The sequence below is a fragment of the Pungitius pungitius genome, chromosome 3 (assembly GCF_949316345.1).
Source record: "Pungitius pungitius chromosome 3, fPunPun2.1, whole genome shotgun sequence".
Taxonomy (NCBI): Eukaryota; Metazoa; Chordata; class Actinopteri; order Perciformes; family Gasterosteidae; genus Pungitius; species Pungitius pungitius.
The window spans coordinates 1575301-1594503 of record NC_084902.1 but is presented as its reverse complement, the minus strand read 5'-3'; the positions used below and the strand labels follow the sequence as shown (position 1 = coordinate 1594503).

The 19203-nt window shown below is 46.9% G+C and overlaps 4 protein-coding genes across 5 annotated transcripts; 1 reads left to right on the top strand and 3 right to left on the bottom strand.

Annotated features, from left to right (window-relative positions):
* Positions 1-458: 458 nt before the first annotated feature.
* Positions 459-4237, bottom strand: tnfaip1 (tumor necrosis factor, alpha-induced protein 1 (endothelial)). Its single transcript, XM_037458563.2, has 7 exons — positions 3848-4237; positions 2481-2827; positions 1921-2090; positions 1631-1714; positions 1469-1521; positions 1178-1373; positions 459-1095 (listed from the first exon to the last, which is right to left on the bottom strand). The coding sequence occupies exons 2-7, from the start codon at positions 2719-2721 to the stop codon at positions 853-855; spliced, it is 987 nt and encodes a 328-aa protein (XP_037314460.1). The 5' UTR covers positions 2722-2827; positions 3848-4237; the 3' UTR covers positions 459-852.
* Positions 4238-4598: 361 nt separating this feature from the next.
* ift20 (intraflagellar transport 20 homolog (Chlamydomonas)) lies at positions 4599-6463 on the top strand. Its single transcript, XM_037458575.2, has 5 exons — positions 4599-4746; positions 5575-5716; positions 5822-5907; positions 5978-6081; positions 6202-6463. The coding sequence occupies exons 2-5, from the start codon at positions 5590-5592 to the stop codon at positions 6281-6283; spliced, it is 399 nt and encodes a 132-aa protein (XP_037314472.2). The 5' UTR covers positions 4599-4746; positions 5575-5589; the 3' UTR covers positions 6284-6463.
* Positions 6464-6564: 101 nt separating this feature from the next.
* lyrm9 (LYR motif containing 9) lies at positions 6565-8019 on the bottom strand. 2 transcript variants are annotated; one of them, XM_037458596.2, is made up of 4 exons: positions 7824-8019; positions 7041-7174; positions 6840-6932; positions 6565-6754 (listed from the first exon to the last, which is right to left on the bottom strand). In XM_037458596.2, the coding sequence occupies exons 2-4, from the start codon at positions 7158-7160 to the stop codon at positions 6737-6739; spliced, it is 231 nt and encodes a 76-aa protein (XP_037314493.1). In that variant the 5' UTR covers positions 7161-7174; positions 7824-8019; the 3' UTR covers positions 6565-6736. The 2 variants fall into 2 exon arrangements, with proteins under 2 accessions (XP_037314493.1, XP_037314484.1); XM_037458587.2 differs by having other exon boundaries at positions 7041-7177; positions 7824-8007.
* Positions 8020-8529: 510 nt separating this feature from the next.
* Positions 8530-16874, bottom strand: LOC119209345 (ATP-binding cassette sub-family G member 4-like). The gene is made up of 14 exons (XM_037458608.2): positions 16655-16874; positions 15030-15147; positions 14133-14265; positions 13994-14044; positions 13500-13645; positions 12606-12729; positions 12165-12279; positions 11945-12087; positions 11392-11490; positions 11145-11313; positions 10952-11052; positions 10047-10205; positions 9842-9960; positions 8530-9730 (listed from the first exon to the last, which is right to left on the bottom strand). Exons 1-14 carry the CDS (start codon positions 16872-16874, stop codon positions 9505-9507), a joined length of 1923 nt encoding a protein of 640 aa, XP_037314505.2. The 3' UTR covers positions 8530-9504.
* Between the last annotated feature and the right edge of the window lie 2329 nt (positions 16875-19203).

Here is a 19203-nt window from a genome sequence, read left to right as displayed (position 1 = left end):
GTAGAGTCATTTCCTCATAGACGTCTATGGGAGCAGAGGAGTCGCCCCCTGCTGGTCACTACACAGAAGTAGAGTCATTTCCTCATAGACGTCTATGGGAGCAGAGGAGTCGCCCCCTGCTGGTCACTACACAGAAGTAGAGTCATTTCCTCATAGACGTCTATGGGAGCAGAGGAGTCGCCCCCTGCTGGTCACTACACAGAAGTAGTCATTTCCTCATAGACGTGTATGGGAGCAGAGGAGTCGCCCCCTGCTGGTCACTACACAGAAGTAGTCATTTCCTCATAGACGTCTATGGGAGCAGAGGAGTCGCCCCCTGCTGGTCACTACACAGAAGTAGTCATTTCCTCATAGACGTCTATGGGAGCAGAGGAGTCGCCTCCTGGTGTAGAGCAGAGAAAATGAACCCATAACATCATTTTATGGACCAAAAACATTAAAAACACAAAGAAAGGTAGTTGAGTAACAAGAACTTTTATCTTCAAAACTGGAAAAAGGCATTATAGTGAACTGCATGAAAACACATTAGTGGCACAACAGGCCTGTTTTCGATGTGAATATAAAACATTCCATAAATATAAAACATCTGCTGCTGATTCAGAGTGAAAGTGCTTTGATGATTGGAACAGTATTTCATATGAAACAATGTGCATCAGTGATTTTTCCTCCGCTAATACTCTACATTTAATAAACATCAGCATCTCGCTCTCAACGATTCATGAATCACGTCGGAGCGCGGCGTCGCCCCCCCGGACCTCCTCCAGAGAGGAGGCTGAGGGGAAGTCCTCAAAAAGGGGGGGTGGGGGAGCGAATGTTCACCATCGCAGGGGCGTGTCCCCTCCCCTCGGGGCCTCAGTGTCCCAGCGGCCGCTCCTCGTACGTGCTGTACCGCTTCACGTGGATGCGCCGGACGCGCTCCCGCTGCTTGGCCCCCCCGGCCCCCCCCCCGCCCTCCTCCTCCTCCTCGATGAGAGAGCCGTTGCAGCTGTAGATGCGGCGCGTGGCCTCCAGCAGCAGGTTGTTGGGCGGCGCCATCGTCTCGTACAGCAGCGTGTTCAGGGTCTCCTCGTAGATGCGAGCTTCGGGGAACTCCACCTGAGGGGGGTGGAGAGGGGGGGGCGTCAGGGCGGTGTTTCGGTGGGTGGGGGGGAAATGGGACGGTGTTTCTGGGGCCCACCTTGGTCTGCTTCTTCTCCGTGGCATAGACGATGGAGGTGCAGCAGACATCGGCCAGCTTGCGAGCCTGGCCGTAGAAGGACCAGCAGCAGATCTCGTCCCCGATCACGTCCTTGATGAAGAGGACGCGGCCGTTGAAGCTGAGGGAAAGCCGGTCGAACAGCTCGATGTTCTTCAGCAGGTGGTCGTCTGAGTTGCTGTCGAGGCGGAGGAGGAGGAGAAGATGAAGGCATTTTAACATCATCCCTGCGTGGCTTTAAAGAAGCAGATTGCCGGGGCGACGCCTCCTCACCTGGTGTAGGAGTACTTGTTGTTGCTTCTGTTGTACACCAGCTTCACCACAGGCTGAGATGAAGATAAAACCCCTTGTATGAATATTTGTCAATCACTTCTGATTATTAAGAAATCAAATGAAAATACCAACCCTGAGTGTGATTCGATGGTTGTGGTTTACCTTAGTAGAGCACTGGATGAGCTTCTCCTCTTCCTGACTGGAGGTGACCAGCGGTATGACACACATGGGCAGCTCGTTATTGCCCTGTCAATCACAAACCAGCACACACTGGGAGTTAAGGGGTCTTTCAGACCGAACAATAATACTTTTCAGGAGAAACTAGATACACAGAAGGTAAGAGGGTCACATTCATAATGCATGAGATCAGAACCCAGCAGGAGTCCTCGGAGCTCTTTATCGGTTGGTAAAAACAAGGCGGCGACGGGGAGGCTTGGTCCCATGTGACTCGCCTGCAGGCTGCTCTGACAGAGCTCCACCAGGCCCTGGACCTCGTAGAACTTGGCCTCGGCGAGCACCTCCTGGACCGCCTGACGGCCTTTGGGCAAGGCGGCCGTGCCGTCGCGCAGGAAGCACAGGACGCTGTTGAAGTGTTTCCCGCTGCGGTCGATCAGGATCCAACCTGAGCGTGCGGGTGGAAAGGGTCACGACACGATTATTACGGGACTGTTAATCCTCTGCTATCGACTTTCCCTCAACAAGCGTTTCGTGAACCATTTTTTGTTTTAAATTACATTTTATATAATATAGACATTCTATTAGAAGGATAAGGAATAATAGTTTTAAAAAAGCATATTTTTCTATTACCTCTTTATATACGGAGAGGAAGGGGTGAATGATTTAGGATGACCATATTTAACAAAGAGATGCGTCACACTTATGATGCAATAAAACTTTGTTTAATGTTAATTGCTTTCCACAAGGTTTAACTCCCTTTTTAAGGTAGAAAACACATCCACACTGGTTCCCGGTGGCCTGGATGACCCGGTGAATATGGATTATTCTGCCTTACCGTCTTTATCCGTGAACACTTCCTTCTTCCCACTGAACATGGCTCTCAGCATGCAGCTCTGCCGGGTCAGCACCTGCAGCGTGGTGTAGAACAGGCTGCCGCCCACGTTGATGCGGACGTACTTGTTGCCCAGGCCCACCGCCCCCCGGTAGCTGCAGGTCTTGGTCTTGGGACAGGCCAGGGGGGAGGCCGAGGACGCCGAGTGGGAGTGACGCTGGGGCAGGCAGCCGTCCCCGGACATGTCCCTCTGGAGGTAGATGACCACCCTGCAGACGGAGGTCCGGAGGTCCCCCGCCGTGGTGACAGCTACTGATGAGGCCACAACCCCTCCCTGCTGCAGATCATTCCTATTACCCACACACACACACACACGTACACACAAAACACACACGTGAGCATGGAACTGACGCCACACACACGTCCATGTTGATAAAAACGAAGCAGGACGCAGAGCGGCTGAAGGCAAGTCTCACAATACAGAGGAAAGCACCCATCACAGCGCTACCTCGTCCTCGGTTAGGGGCAACCAGGGGGGGGGGGGGGTGCTCAGAGGGGCAACCAGGGGGGGGGGGGTGCTCAGAGGGGCAACCAGGGGGCTCATCTCCAACAGCAGGCCGCTCTTATCTTAAGAGGAGCAGCTGGTACTGAATGCTAGCAGCTCAGCTAGCTGTAACTAAGCAACGGGGCTTAGTTTAGTTAACGTTAGATGTCAATTATAGCTTAGCTTAGCTACCAGGTAGATCAGCAACTTGGCTTAGTTAGTTGTTGGTGTGTAACGTCGATATCAGTTTTACTCCGCTTAGTGAGCTATTAGCTCTACGCCAACTTACTCGAATAAACGACCAAGTGGAGTTCAAATCGCTTTGGTTTAAGTAAACTAGTCGAGTGTTTAGTCAGCAGAGGTTTAACTACAAGTTCGTGAGCGAGGCTCAAACGTTACAGGCCGAACGAACCGCTTTACATTTCCTTGTTCGTCGGCCACAGCCCACAAAGTCCAACTGTAACGTGACTTCAGAGACGGTTATGGTCTCCTGTCCATTCGGCTCGTACTAAACTACTACGAACACTCGGCTACTCGAGGAGTTATTGTCCTTAGTGACTGTAGTCTTTAGTGTGCGTTTTTAATGTTCTTTCCAAACCAACGAGTCGTCAAAGTGTAAATCATAGTGACATCTGGGTTTGCGTTTGGATGGAACACGCGCAGCCGACGGGTTCGAACATTTCCAGATGTTTTAACGTAACGCGTAACCCATAAATAGTCGCATTTTTTCCAATGGAGTGCGTCACGTGAATGTCCGCCAGCTCCACGGAGCAGTCGAATAACACGCGACGAGGCTTCCGTTTGCGAACTTTGGAGTTTAACTTACCGACCTCGCGGCGATGTCAGATGAGCGAACCCCGCCCCGTCTAATCGGGCCGGACTTTAACGCCGCGACGGGAAAATCTCCAACAGGATCGAGATAACAGTTGTAACGTTAGGTAAAAAAAAAAAGTTAAACTCTGTCCCCGTCTTTCTTCTTGTTCTTGTTCTTCCGCTTCTTCTTCTACAGACTTTACGGCAGGAGGTGCGCTGCGACGCCCCACGTGGCCCCCTGCCGTCTGCGGACTGCATTGCAGACCTTTTCACCTGGACGCGGCATATTAACTGACGAATTAATGGTGAATTCCTGTGACTCATACGCGGTGTTGACTTTAATTCATTCATTTACAAAATATAACATGACTATGAACATCAGGAGCAAGTCTTTTTCCCAGTTGTCGTTCAGAAAGTGTGCTATTATTTTATGTTTTTATACGTAGGCCACAGCTACTGACAAGAGATGATTAAAAAGAGACAAAACCGAAAAAATGGCATGGTCAAAAAGCATTATTTCATCGATTGTGAACAGTTGTTACATTTTTTAACTTTAAAGTAAGGATTCTTGTTTCCTTTCTGACTTTCAGAGTAAAAGCTCGGCATTATAAAACTGACTTTTGCTGGCCATCATCGGAGTCGTTGGGGTTTATGACAAAATAACACATTTAACTGCAGGATTAATTCTGTTTGGGGTTTTAGAAATTAACCACGAGCGCGGTACTTGGTGAACGATAACAGCCAATTATTTTATTGTGAAAAGCCGAGCTTCTGTGACCACGCACGCTCTGGCAGCAGCGTTTGGTTTCCTTGGCAGCGGGAGGAGGGGGCGGAGCTCCGGCTTTACTTGTTGTGCCACATCGTCCCACAACACGGAGGCATCCGCCTTTACGGCAATAGCGCTTCAACGAGGTAAAATCAACCGTCTTCTCTCCCGCAGTTTGTAAGATGTCGTTTAATAAAGCGTCAACTTGCTGAAGAACGTAATTAACCCTAACGAGTGCTCGTGTGTGTGCTAACCCAGTGAGCTAGCTAGCAAAATCTAGCTCTAACGTTAGCTGACTTGCTAAGTTAAGTTTTAACTAACTTAAGTTAATGGAACTCATTTCCACCTGGAAACATATTATGCGAATGGTTTCATCTCATTTTTTAAAACTACCAATGATGTTCTTTCGTTTAGGTTAAATTAAACTTTGGTAGTGATAACCGTTAAGCTAACGTACGGTGCTAACGTTAAATATCATCCAGATGACGATCACACACAAATCTACCGTTTTAACACCGCAATGTCCTTCCAGCTGTTTCTAATATTTGACATACTTGAGAGTCTAAAGCCGCTGTCCAAAATGTTCTTTCCTTCCAGGCCATATGGTGATCAGTCATCGAAGGTCATAGTTCACAAATGTGTTTGTTTTGCATCAACAATGAGGTTGAGTGGAGATGGATCCCAGGAGCCTCTGCTCTGCATGTGGGGATGTGCTTCTACAGTCCCCGTTAGTAGTATTCTGCTATATGTGATGAAGTTTAGGAGCATGAGAACTCCAGTTCAATGACGTGTTCAATGGCTTTAAATACAATTCAGCAGAACACCTCTTTAGAAAAATCTAAATCAAAGGGTAGACTATTTGGGGGGTACTGCTAGGACTCAGTGGGACATCACTGAAGGACAACCTCTCGCTGGAGTCCGTATTTGAATTGTTGGTTTCCTCTGTCACGTTCTTCCCGTCTCCTTGGCGACAGGCCCCGCCCGCGGCCATGGCTAAAGACCCGTTGGCCGAGGCAGGCTTTTACTTCGATGAGCTCAACAAGCTGCGGGCCCTGGACCCCGACGTCAGCCAGAAGACCTCGGAGCTCAAGGAGGAGTGTAAAGAGTTTGTGGACAGTAAGCACGAAATGTTCTCCATCAGGTTCTTAAAGCTGCGTCTGCTCTGCATCTCCAACACCAGCCGGTCCTACGGGTCCCTCAAGCCTGCGCTGTGTTTTTCAGAAATTGGCCAGTTCCAGAAGATAGTGGGGGGGCTGATTGAGCTGGTGGACGAGCTGGCAAAGGAAGCGGAGACAGAGAAGATGAAGGTAGGCGTTGTGAGTCTCTGCCACGTGCTCCCGGACGCGTCGTAACGCTCGCTCCTCTCTCCTCTCTCAGGCCATCGGAGCCAGGAACCTGCTGAAGTCAGTGGCGAAGCAGAGAGAAGCTCAGCAGCAGCAGCTGCAGGCGCTCATAGCCGAGAAGAAGATGCAGCTGGAGAGGTAACATTCAGGGAGGGGGGGGGGGCACAGGCTTTAACTACTGATGGGAGACAACCTTCATCGGACAGAATCGTTGTACAAAGACAAATAACACACATTACCCCCCCCCCCCCCCCCCAGGTATCGCATTGAGTACGAGGCCTTGTCCAAAGTGGAGTCGGAGCAGAACGAGTTCATCGACCAGTTCATCCTGCAGAAGTGAGGGGAGGGGAGATATATTTATACAAAGATTATTTATACTGAAGAATGACTCTGTATATTTAGTTTTACTACTTTTTGTATTAATTTCAATACTGCATGTTCATGCACTCTGTAAATATATTTTAAAAGATTGAAATTGATCAGCTTTGATTTCAGGAAGAAGTCGTCTTCTTTTCTGTGAGTCATTGTTCATGTCTTCATTTGGATGACGAATAGTTATACTTGAATAAATACTGTAAAATATTGTACAACTAAATGTGTCACAGATTGGGATTCTCAGTCTATGGGGGGGTTATAATTTATTAAACAAATAATCACAGTATACAGTCATGTCATTTCGATCAAGGAACAGTATTTACAGTTTTTATAGATCGCTCATCTCAACACAGCAGATGTTGCTTCATTGCAGATGTTCACATCACAATAACTAAACATCCCACCAGGTTTAGGAGCTTCACTTCTTCTTGGTGTACTGTAAATCAAACAAAGACAATTTCAACTTTGCAGTGGGCATTTATTCAGACCTGAAATAATTAAAAGAGGGCCTTCATCCCTACTTTATCCAGAACCCAGCCTGCGTCTGCTACGGCTCTTTGGATTATCATCTGTATCCTCTCCGGGTCGTCTTCATCCGAGTGACTGGTGTAACCCTGGAAACCAAAGCGGGTCGGGTGATAAGAGCTGCAGCTGTGGCTCCTTTAAAAAGCTCATAAGCTGCGTTTGAACAGAACACCGTGTGCCGAGTTGGGATAGCTCACCTGTCTGATGGCGTGTCGGTAATGCTGCTGCATGGCGTCGGTGGGTAACCGCCTGCAGCACCTGAGGAGGTGTCGATACAGCTGCACCGGGGTCAACTCGGCTGCGACTAGCGGCAGCATCCCCTTTGGTTTAACTGCTGGACGTCAAACAGCAAATCAATGCACGTTAACAGCTTCATCACGGAAAAAAAGAAATGGTATTTGTGTGCAATAGCATCAGTACAGTAAATTAAATTAAATGCACTATATACACAGTACAGTAAAATCAAAATAGAACAGAACATATTGAATTCAATTAAAGTGAAATAGTATGTACAGTAGGGTGGAATATGTATAAAATATATCAGAAATCAGGAAACATTTATTACCATAATATGTCAGACATACACAGAATTTGACTTGGCAGTTGGTGCATGACAGAAGAAAAAAATATATATATATAAAAACGTAATTTATATGTAAATATATAATCAAAATGATATTGCAACAAACACATGTGTACCTTGCGTCTATCCCTCATGTGTGTTTTAAAAAAGTGTTTAAAATCTTGTTTCTCTCTCCTCAAGTGGCCAAAGCTGTTAGCTGCCTATTAGCTAACGTTAGCCAGCTAGCTTACCCACTGGCTAAGGTTAGCTAACTTTAGCTAGACTGTTTAACAGGTAAACATTGCATGGATAAAAGTACATTGTCTCGTTAAAACAAAACGTCAGCTTCTAGAAAAACGTGGTGACGACATTGGTGCACTAACATTAGATCAGTGAGAGCCGTCAGCAAAAAACTTACTATTGTAAAGACGTTCTAGGAGTCATGTTACGAAAGTAATCAACTGCTGCGCCGTCATCTTCTTCCGGTCCCTCGGAGGCCGAGCAGATGCAGCAGCGGCTCCGTGCTGCCCCCCACTGGTGTTTCATAGTAGTTCATATCAATAATGTAGTCTAGTAAATTGGAGATTTGCGATTCAGTCTTTTTCTCCAGTTCTACATATTTAGGATTTACTTTCCTTACCGTTTACGGTTATTTTTCTGTAGGACGGTGAATGTGTGACCCGCCCTTTCTCCGCCTCTGATTGGTCAGATTAGGGTCGAGACTGTTGCAGTAAACCAATCAACTGCTTGTGGCCAAATCAAACCAATCCAACCGTCGGAATGCAACGAGCACTGACCAATCAGAGGCAGAGCAAGGCGAGGCGTATACATACAACATATCCACCCCCCCAAAAGTATTGTCTACTTTGAATGTTTTAACACTTTAACTCTTCTGCCTGTGTCCACAACTTTTTCTTAAACTTGTACTTCCACTTATCAGAGGAAATTGTGCTTTGCATAGGAATGGTAATAATAATGTCAACTTTATTTCTAAACGCACATTTTATAAAAATATGAAAGTGCATAAGATCCAGAGTCAAAGATGTAAAACAAGACTAATAAGGATGTGTAAGAATATCTTGAGAAGAATTTGGCCGCTTGTTAGACGGTTCAGCGTACTCACTTAACAGGAAAAAAGGACACATTTAATTAAAGTAGATCCAAGTTTATTGGAATATCAAACCTTTTTCACAGCTGTACTGTACAGTTAAGCTGAAAGTTATCCAAAATATGTCTCAAAAGAAAATGAACGAACATATGAGTGGTCATGACATACATCAACAACAATAACAACAGAACGGCCATTGACGCATTGTAAATAAAAGCTGAGCGTACTTCAAGTTCCAGCAGTTTCTCTTTGGTTGATCTCCGGCTGCTCGTATTTCCTGTGATGTGCATCCAGATGTGTCCCTTCCTTACGTGTAGCTCAAATTAAACGTGGAACTTAAGATAGCACCAAACATGTTTGCATGTTGTAAATAATGAAGACATTAATCTATTGAGCTGATATACGTCTGTATATACTATTGCTTATGAACATAATGCTAAAGTTAATACGGTGCAGTATAAAATGATTAAGGATGAACAATTTTCACTTCAATGGAGATTTTTAAAGATTTTAGGTCAAAATCATGGAAATACAAAAAATAGAAAAAATCAGCAGACAATCACGATAAAGCTTAATTTACTATCAACAATCTAGCTCCAAGAATGATTTCATTTTTTATACACAGGAAGAAAATGTTTTTTCATCACATTCGTCCTGCAGAGCAACCGCAGGCCGCCAGTCTTTTGACTCAATTTAAATACAGTGTGAAACAAACATGGCCGCTTGCGCCTGTGAGGGTGGCGTCTTGTTTCCAAGTGAGGATGTCTGAGGTAAAACCGGTGTGTGTCGATTTGGGAGATGACACATATACACATATATGTATATGTATGTATATGTGTATATATAAGTCATCTCTGTGCAGTGCAGCTGGCGGCCGTAGAAGGCATTAGAATGGAAGCGCTGCCTTTTGGCAGTTTAGTGAAATTACAACTTGAGAGAGACAGGCAGACAGAGAGAGAGAGATAGACCCGGTCCAGGAGGAGGCCGTTTTCTACCTTTCTGACTTAACCTTGTAGCGGAGGATGACGTAGGTGGCCAGCCGCAGGATGAAGAAGAAAACGCCGAGGACGATAAAGTCCACGTGGAGCTTGGCGTCCTCCACGTCCAGAAGCTGCAGGACCTCCTCAGGCCTCTGGAACTTGCACACCTTCCCCGGGCACTCCAGCTCGGAGCGGTTCATCCCGTAGATGGACAGGATGACGCCTTCAAAGCCGTATCTGCCAGAGGAGCAAACAGACACATCGGGACTAAGACCGGGACACGAGTCGGCTCATATGGTGTACAGACCATCTGACCGACCCGGCTGCTAACAGAGCGCTCCGACTCACCTGACATACGACACGTAGGAGCTCCACTGCAGATATTTGGGGATCGTGTCAAAGTTCACGAAGAATCCAGAGAAGAGCAGCACCGGGATGGCTGTGACCGGTCCAACGAACGTGGCTACCTGGGGTACAGGACGCAGAGCACCTGCTCTCACTTGGGTGTTGAGCGTGGTGGTGGTCAATCATTCAACGAGGCGACGCGGCGTACCTGTAGGGAGGTTGAAGCGGCCCCGACCAGGAGGCCCAGGGACTGGGCCACCAGGGCCGTGCAGGTTGAGAGGGCGAGGAAGAGCAGGTAGCGGCTGGACTCGGGGGGCTGCTCCGTCATCCAGTACACGATGCTGCAGTACATGATGGGGCAGAGCACCTGAAAAACAAACTACACCTTTAATTCAGCTTCATCCAGACAGATGGACATGGGGGAACCAGGCTGAAGGTGAACTGAACACATGGAGAGTAGAAGCGTCATGTCATGCTTTCAATCTCCTGACCAGCAGGGGGCGACTCCTTTGGCCCCATAGACGTCTATGAGAAAATTAACCTACTTCTCTCTTGATTTATTCCCTCAACCTTGCAAACATGAGTTTATGGTCTCAATCTCTTGTTTAAAGTCTTCTTCAATACAGCATGATGTTCATTTAGTAAATTATGGTCCATTTTGAGTCAAACAGACTCAAGCAGGGGATACTTTAGGGCGGGGCTACACATTGATTGACAGGTCGACATCAGAGACGTATACGGAGACAACTCAAGATGCCTACTGCCAAAAACACAGAACTCAAGGCTTCAAACCCACAGTCCCCAAACCAGTGGTGACGTCATGGTGACGTTGCAGTGACATCATGGTGACGTCATGGTGACGTTGCGCCGATGTCGTGGGAACCACTTCTACATACAGTCTATGGTCTTACTTGAGTTTTCACATACCACACTTATGGGACACGACATGCATGCCATACAGGTAAATGTTTCCCTGTTCAGTACTTCTCGAGCGAGCCTCTGAATAACAGGGACACGTTCACCATGCAGAGGTTGGACAATCCGATGCACCAACCAGGCGCTTCCTTCAGGCTCCAGTGGACCGCAGTGGCGTCCTGAGTTTTTGCGGCTCACCTGGAACGGGATGTCGGCCATGGTCTTGGCCAGGTAGTAGGCCTTCAAGCTGTACCAGTAGTTAAGGTGCTCCCTCAGGAACACGGACATCTCCAGAGGAACTAACAGAAGGTTTCACACACACTCAACCCGTCAACATCAACCGACACAGACAGACACGGGAGGTTGAAGAGAAATGGTGCGTCGGACTCACAGGTCAGCACGGTGGGCATGAGCGCCCCGAACATGAGGAAGAGCATGGAGAAGAAGAGGAAGCCGGTGTTGTTGAGGACCTTGCTGGCGTCGTTGCCGATGTTCAGGTAGAGCAGGCCGATCAGCACGCCGATGGCGATGTGGGACATCAGCCTGAGGTGGGTCAGAACCTGAGAGCGGGAGAAGTCTCTTTACTGTCAGAGAGGGGGGGGAGGGGAACCAGAGCGTGAGCACGTGAGGGAACCCACCTGGTCTCGACATATGATGATGAAGGTCCTCTTGAAGAGGATACAGAACTGTGTTAGGGTGCTTGTGGCGAATGAATGTCTCTCTATGTGTCTGGCGTCCTGGGGGGGAGCAGATGATACCAGAACATTACAGAAAGGTGGCAAATTTGACCTCAGGTCCCATTAAAACACTGTTGATACATTTATTGATTTATTTTCAAGGAAGAATCAAATAAAAGATGGATTTGAGCTGCAGTTTTGTACTTGATGCGCCACACCTTTATGTAAATTACTACTTGACTAATCCTGACCATGGCGCCAAAGAATTAAAAGATCACTTTGCAGCAACTTCTGGAGATCTGTGGTCTTCTGATCGAGTATTTCCCAGAGAACAACAAGTATCATCGGCATAATATCGACTTTAAAATATATGGTCTATAAACCTGACTGTGAAATCCTTCAAGACAGAACCTCATATTTAACTATACAATCATTGCACATATACATACATATAATAATGTAAATGTACAAGTTAATTTATCACAAAGCTACTACTACTCCCACTCCTACGTACCTCCGGGCACTTTGCCGCACACACTGATTGGCCGTTGCTCTCACTTGGGTTCTTCTTCTCTCCCGATGCACACATCCCGCCCTGCGCGGCCTCAAACAGCACCGGGTTCAGGTCTCCGTACTCCCCCGAGGCCACCTCGATGACTGGGCCACACACAGCAAGGCGTTAGTCATTGTCGGAATCAAACACACGGAGGGTGCACGGCAGGGCGGAGACCTACTGAAGTCGGCTGGGTTGTGGTAGGTGGGGCAGTGGAGGCCCAAGGTCTTCAGGTAGGGGATGAGGTGGGGGACTGAGCCCTTGTAGATGCACTGACCCTGGCTGAGGATATAGAGCTGAGGGGGGGAGAGGGGGGGGGGGGGGCGATAGGAACACTCAAGGTCAAAAGTGAAGAACGCTGATGCACTGACCCTGGCTGAGGATATAGAGCTGAGGGGGGGAGAGGGGGGGGGGCGATAGGAACACTCAAGGTCAAAAGTGAAGAACGCTGATCTTAATTGGATGTCGATTGGATGTTAATTGGATGTCGATTGGAGGTCGATTGGATGTCGATTGGATGTTAATTGGATGTCGATTGGATGTTAATTGGATGTCGATTGGATGTTAATTGGAAGTCGTACGTATCTCATAGAGTCAATAGAAGCCTTAATGTCCACACTACCTTGTCGAACATCTCAAAGAGCTTGGCGCTGGGCTGGTGGATGGTGCAGATGATGGTGCGCCCTCCCAGCGCCAGAGAGCGCATCAGAGAGACAACCTGGTAGCAGGACACGCTGTCCAGTCCACTGAGGGAGGGGGGGCATAAATAATGAGAAGCTGTTATGGGAATGAGCCTCGCTTATTGACTTCACTGGTTGTCAGCAGATTTCATCCATTTCTTAGTTTGTTCTTGCTGTGTTGATCGGTTTAATTGTTTTTTGTTAACGTTGTTTACCTTTGTTGACAATACTGATGAGCTTTTTGTTTTCATTGCCTCTCTTTTGCTGCTAAAGAAGTTTGTAAACTTAATCTCTTTAAAGTTTCTCTATAATTGAAGCACAAACACTGGCTACACGGTAACCAGCTAGCTTAACTCTGCCCAAAGCTAAAAGAACTCTGTACGATAATGTTCAAAATCTGCTCACATATGTTAGTAGTGTAGGAGGTCAAAATCTGACAGCTTTCCAAATGATCCTATTAAAATAAAAACCTATTAAAAGAAGACTTAAACGGCTGAAGTGAACCGAGGTGGTGGCCATTATGAGGCGTTCCAGCGGGGGAGAAACTTTGAGAACGTTTAATTCGTTCTTCATTGGTCAGACGGTTCGAGTCCCACAGCGACATCAGCCAGACGCCACTGAAGCAATTAACAGAATAATTACCGGGGTTTCCAAACCGCTCCAGCACCAGAAACATGCAGCCAGATGGGCCGACAGAACCCATCGCCCTCAACGTCCTTCATTGGCAATTTGTCTATTAACCACTATATATTTATTTATATATACATTTTATTTTATGGGATGCACATCCGTTCGATCACAGCTCCTGTCACAGAATTAAAAACCACCTTTCTCACCTGGTGGGCTCGTCGAAGAACATGACCGGCGGGTTGTTGACCAGCTCGAGCGCGATGGCGAGCCGCTTGCACTGCCCCCCCGACAGCGAGCTGGTGCGCGTGTGGGCGCAGTCGAGGAGGCCGAGCGCCGTCAGGATCTCCGCCACCTGCAAACGAGCGATGCAGACCAACGCCACGATGCTTTTAGAAGTGAACCATCAAACTGTTTCCTCACGCTTGTAATCCACGAGGCCCCTGAGGAGCAGCATGATATAAGCATTGATGTATCCTGGATCCTGGTGATCTGGAGCCACCCTTGTGTGGTGAAATCACTTTAGCCTGAGAGGACCCTCACTGACCTGTGTAACCTCCATTAACCCCGTCCATAAACTCCCCCCACAGAGGAAGGCTGTGGCATCGGGCCACTGAATGTCTAAAAGTCAACTCTTTACATCTGCATTCTGTCTGTTAACGGGACTGTTGTCATCTTTCTTTCTGCTTGTGTTTCTGCTCACCAGTTCTTTCTTCACATCCATCGTTTCATTCAGCTTCAAGTTGGCTGAAACCTGAGAGCAAAGAGGCAGGAAGTTTCATAGGTCATGTGACACACCAGGATCTCGTGGGGGGGGGGGGGCGGGGGGGGCTTCAGCTCACCATCATGGCCTCTCGTGCCGTGAGGTGAGGCAGCAGCATGTCTTCCTGCATGATGTAGCAGGACATCTTCCTGAAGGTCCTCAGGTCCCTGGGCTTCCCATTTACCCGGATCTGACCCTTCATCCCTGTTTCCCTGGGCGGCACAAACGCACATTTCAACTTCATCTAACGAAAAATGGACTTAATTCTAACATTTTCCAAAACAACATTTTTTTTTCAAACATATTTTTCTTTCCTTGATATTTTTCGACTCAACATATTTTGACTTTTTTTCAAAATATTTCTGAACCAAATATCTTTTGACTTTTTTATAATTTGACATATTATATTTCGATTATTTTTCAAAATAATTTTCAACCTTACATTTTTTCATTCTGTAATCGGCAACATTTTTAGACCCAATATTTGAAATTTTTTTTTTCAAAACATCTTTTGACCTAAAATATTTTGACTTTTTAATATTTTTTTACTTTGTTCTAATTTTGTCTTTCAAAATAGCATGTTACAATTTCTTTCAAAACATTTTCCGGTCTAATATTTTGATTTGTTTTGAACAATTTTGAACTAACATATATTATTAATATTTATATTTTTTACATAAATTGAGTGTCTTTTGTCATTTTTTGCCCAAAAATTAAATATCAATGTAAGATGTGTTACTGTGGTTGTTTTCTTGATTTGATCTTGATTTATGGTGCTGTTAGATTGCTGCTCGGGTGTTAAAAATGGATTGAAGAAGGATTTTGTTTTTCAATAAATTAATATATTTTTATTACACAAGTCAGAAACAATCCTCCACCACTGGAATCTGAGTTTACAAATACCGTATAAACCATACAACGGGGTAAAGTCCTAATGATCATTTCTGTAGGTGGAAGGGAATCACAGCACTCTCACCTGTATCCGGCCAGAATGTTCATGAGGGTGGACTTCCCGGCCCCCGAGGGCCCCATGATCCCGATCAGCTCTCGACTGCAGAACCTTCCAGAAAGGCACTTGAGCAAAGCTTTAAACCCTGAGAACGACATCAACAGCCCGACAGCTTCAGATCGGTTCAACATAGGTGTGTCCAGCTCTGTAGGATTTAGTGGACGGATTTATGAAGATAACACTTATTAGCTACATCCTATCTCACCTAACATCTCCTTCATCCTACCTTACCTAATCTCTCCTACATCCTACCTCACCTTAACCTCCCGTACATCCTACCTTACCTAACCTCTCCTACACCCTACCTCACCGTAACCTCTCCTACACCCTACCTTACCTAACCTCTCCTACATCCTACCTCACCTAACCTCTCCTACTTCCTACCTCACCTAAACTCTCCTACATCCTACCTCACATAACCTCTCCTACATCCTACCTTACCTAACCTCTCCTACATCCTACCTCACCTAAACTCTCCTACATCCTACCTCACCTAAACTCTCCTACATCCTACCTTACCTAACCTCTCCTACATCCTACCTCACCTAAACTCTCCTACATCCTACCTTACCTAACCTCTCCTACATCCTACCTCACCTAAACTCTCCTACATCCTACCTTACCTAACCTCTCCTACATCCTACCTCACCTAAACTCTCCTACATCCTACCTTACCTAACCTCTCCTACATCCTACCTCACCTAACCTCTCCTACATCCTACCTCACATAACCTCTCCTACATCCTACCTTACCTAACCTCTCCTACATCCTACCTCACCTAAACTCTCCTACATCCTACCTTACCTAACCTCTCCTACATCCTACCTCACCTAAACTCTCCTACATCCTACCTTACCTAACCTCTCCTACATCCTACCTCACCTAAACTCTCCTACATCTTACCTTACCTAACCTCTCCTACATCCTACCTCACCTAAACTCTCCCACATCCTACCTTACCTAACCTCTCCTACATCCTACCTCAACTAAACTCTCCTACATCCTACCTTACCTAACCTCTCCTACATCCTACCTCACATAACCTCTCTGACATCCCATTTTGACGACCTCAGTTCTTCGGTATTTTCCCCCTACCTCCCTTGTCCTCTCATGCCTCACTTTCTTTCATTCTACCTCACCCTACCCCCTCCCTTTCTATGCCCATTATTGATGACCTCAGACCGTCCAGCACTAAGTGTTCACCTCAGAGAGTATGTGCACACTTAACGCCACACTCACATTCATTCATCTTACTCACATTCAGAGGGTTTGTACTATTTTTATCACAAAGGAGGAACAATTGAAGAGGGGAAAATTGCTGCGTAAGCTTTGATATGAAAGGATTTAGGTTTTGGGCATCTGTCTGTGCGATGAGCTTATACTCATCACTTTGATCCACAGCTTCAACTAATTACGCCTCATATCTTAGAAGCCATTTGGTCGACTCTTAACGTTCCTTTTTGAGACAATGTTCCAAACAACATTTCTATTTAACATCTGGGGAAAGCTGTTGTGCACCGATCATAATCGGAACATTTTCTAATACCACCAACCGCCTGACTGTGTGTGTGTGTGTGTGTGTGCATGTTACCTCTCCTCCTCCACCACGGCCCCCCCCTGATTGTGTAGGAGACGTCGCTGAACTCCAGGTCCACAGCGGCGCGCTCAGGGAGGTGGGAGAACCGCTGGGCCTCGGTCATGTGGTTCTCCACCTTCTTCAGGTGCTGCGGGGCGGCGCCCCCGTTGCACACGACCACCACCTCCTCCGCGGGGGGGCTCTCGGACTCGGGTTCCAGCGCCTTGTTGTCCATGCCGGCTCTCGGTCTGGGAGGCGGGTGGGTGGGGGGGTAAAATATCGTTTGACTGTTATGACCGTTTCTGTTACATGATGTGATCACATGATCATCAAACCCACTGATCATGTCATCATGATCTCAGCCCATAAGAACCTCTGGGTTGCCAGGGCAACGGTCTTTTGGTCCGAGTGGACTTCCGGCAACAAACCGACCATTTTGGATGTTTATGTGTGGTGTGCGATTCAAAGAGAGAGAGACCCTGATTGGATTTTAAGTGAAATCTCCAACCGTGAGGGAGGTGAAGGAGGTGAAGGAGGTGAAGGCCGCTCACAGAGACACGTCTGGTCCACTGAGCGGTTCCCATCTCTGAGGTGGTACGCTCATTTGTCCTCTTTGAGACAGGGGTCTCGTTTAATCTCTCATGGGGCTCTTAATCCGCTGGGGATTAATATCAACTTTTCTTTCCACCCTTGATCTGCTTCAGCAGGAGGGGTGGGGGGGTGTACCGGCTTGGGAACAAATCTGCAGACTCAGGCCACCGAGACCGGCTAATGTATGGGAATCAACTGCCCCCCAGGTCCGTGCCCCCCATGCAGAAACATCTCGCTGAGGCAAAAGAGGGAGAGGAGGGTTGGGGGGGGATGATGCGAACCGGGGGGCTGGAGGGGAGAGGCAGAGAACCCGCTGACCTGAGATCATCTACTGGACCGTTTCTACTGCTGGATTAAAAAGCCATCAGGGGGGGGGGGGGGGGGGGGGGGGGCCGTGATGAGACATCAAAGTGAGGAGAACCGGTTCAACGGGATCAACCCTGTGATCTATAGATTCATCAGACGCATGAAATCCACCCCTCAAAGGAACAAACCTGTTATCAGGTCGATTTCCTTTTTAATACTTTACGTTTTCTGTTTAAATATCCATATATATATATATATATATATATATATATCTGTATGTTACTGACATGATAAACTGAAACACTTCCTGATTCGGTTTATTGTCACTATCCCGTTCATCTTTTAACACAAGGCTCTTATTTTGAAATGTTTGCAGGACAGCGTTATGGAAAAAAAATTGACTTCGTAATTGTGGATTTATTATTATTATTATTATTATTCACACATGGCTTCATAACCTTTACGTTCTAATAAACACGAATAAAATTATTTAAAAAAACAAACAAACCGGTGAAGAATAAGAATTCTAAGTCTATAAATTACTTTATTATTAAACATTAGTTCTTTAGTCCACTGTTACATAACAAAAGGGGCGCCCCCCCCCCCCCCCCCCGTGACTTTGTGAGAATAAGAGCTAATTCACTGGGGGGGCTTACATTAAGCTACAGCAGCACTTCTCCCTCACGGGACAGCTGGAGCAGAATGGGGGGGGGGGGGGGGGTCCTGCAGATGTACAGTAGCTGAGTGGAACATCATGGGGGGGCAGGAGGGAGTGGGGGGGGGGTACTACAATGCAGAATGTGGCACCACAGAAAGACGACATCAACGTGCTACTCAATGATTCTTTGATCTTTGAGCTCAAGGTGACTCAAAGCAGGTGAACAGGTAAACGGGGACAACGTGTCGCGTCCTCCCATGAGTCACATGACCAGTCGCCGTGGTCTTAACTAACCACAGAGCTTAAACCCCCCCACGGACTCTGGTACTGATAACCTGTCTGTGGACTTGAACTGGCACTATTGCCCTGACCTCTGACCTCTGACCTCTTCCAGTACCAAAATTATTTTTGGGGTATTTGTGTTATGACGTCCAGAATCCCAGAGGGAAAAGTCTCAAAGAGTTTCACACGTCATTAGTGGGAACTTTAACATCAGAACCCTTTTATCTCCTAACAGCATCCACACAAAGACGCAAAGATCGAGTTTCTTCCCTCAAAGGCTTGAACAAAGAAAGGTGGAGGTAGTAATGTACACCGATGGAGAGAGACACCATATTAATTATCATTATTACTATACAATACCAATAACATACCTGTTATGACATCACAATGATATTTATTTTGAATTTATTTCTTGTCATGTGTGTGAGTCAATGTATTAAAGTTTAGTTTAACAATAGAAGCGGAGCATGATACACACACACGCACACACACATCAAGGGAAAGATGAGTCATAAGAGACAGAAAGTGAGTCCGATAAAGGAGCAGAAGGAGCAGAAGGAGCAGAAGGAGCAGAAGGAGCAGAAGGAGCAGAAGGAGCAGAAGGGGAGCTCACTGATTGCGTGGTGTTCCTCGGCGCTGTGTGTGTCCGTCGGGATGTGCGTGCTCCTGCAGCAGCTCTCTCAGCGCGCCTGGTTCCGGTCTGCAGCCTCCACCGCCCCGCCAGCAC

Coding starts and splice junctions, on each gene's coding strand:
- tnfaip1 (XM_037458563.2), bottom strand. CDS start 2,721: ATGTCCGGGGACGGCTGCCTGCCCCAGCGTCACTCCCACTCGGCGTCC. Junction 1,522..1,630: donor TCATCCAGTGCTCTACTAAG/GTAAACCACAAC, acceptor TCTTCATCTCAG/CCTGTGGTGAAGCTGGTGTA. Junction 1,374..1,468: donor AACAAGTACTCCTACACCAG/GTGAGGAGGCGT, acceptor CCGCCTCGACAG/CAACTCAGACGACCACCTGC.
- LOC119209345 (XM_037458608.2), bottom strand. CDS start 16,874: ATGGACAACAAGGCGCTGGAACCCGAGTCCGAGAGCCCCCCCGCGGAG. Junction 12,280..12,605: donor TCTTTGAGATGTTCGACAAG/GTAGTGTGGACA, acceptor TCCCCCCCTCAG/CTCTATATCCTCAGCCAGGG. Junction 11,314..11,391: donor TCATCATATGTCGAGACCAG/GTGGGTTCCCTC, acceptor TCCCGCTCTCAG/GTTCTGACCCACCTCAGGCT.
- ift20 (XM_037458575.2), top strand. CDS start 5,590: ATGGCTAAAGACCCGTTGGCCGAGGCAGGCTTTTACTTCGATGAGCTC. Junction 5,908..5,977: donor CGGAGACAGAGAAGATGAAG/GTAGGCGTTGTG, acceptor CTCCTCTCTCAG/GCCATCGGAGCCAGGAACCT. Junction 6,082..6,201: donor AAGAAGATGCAGCTGGAGAG/GTAACATTCAGG, acceptor CCCCCCCCCCAG/GTATCGCATTGAGTACGAGG.
- lyrm9 (XM_037458596.2), bottom strand. CDS start 7,160: ATGCTGCCGCTAGTCGCAGCCGAGTTGACCCCGGTGCAGCTGTATCGA. Junction 6,933..7,040: donor ACCGACACGCCATCAGACAG/GTGAGCTATCCC, acceptor TTTGGTTTCCAG/GGTTACACCAGTCACTCGGA.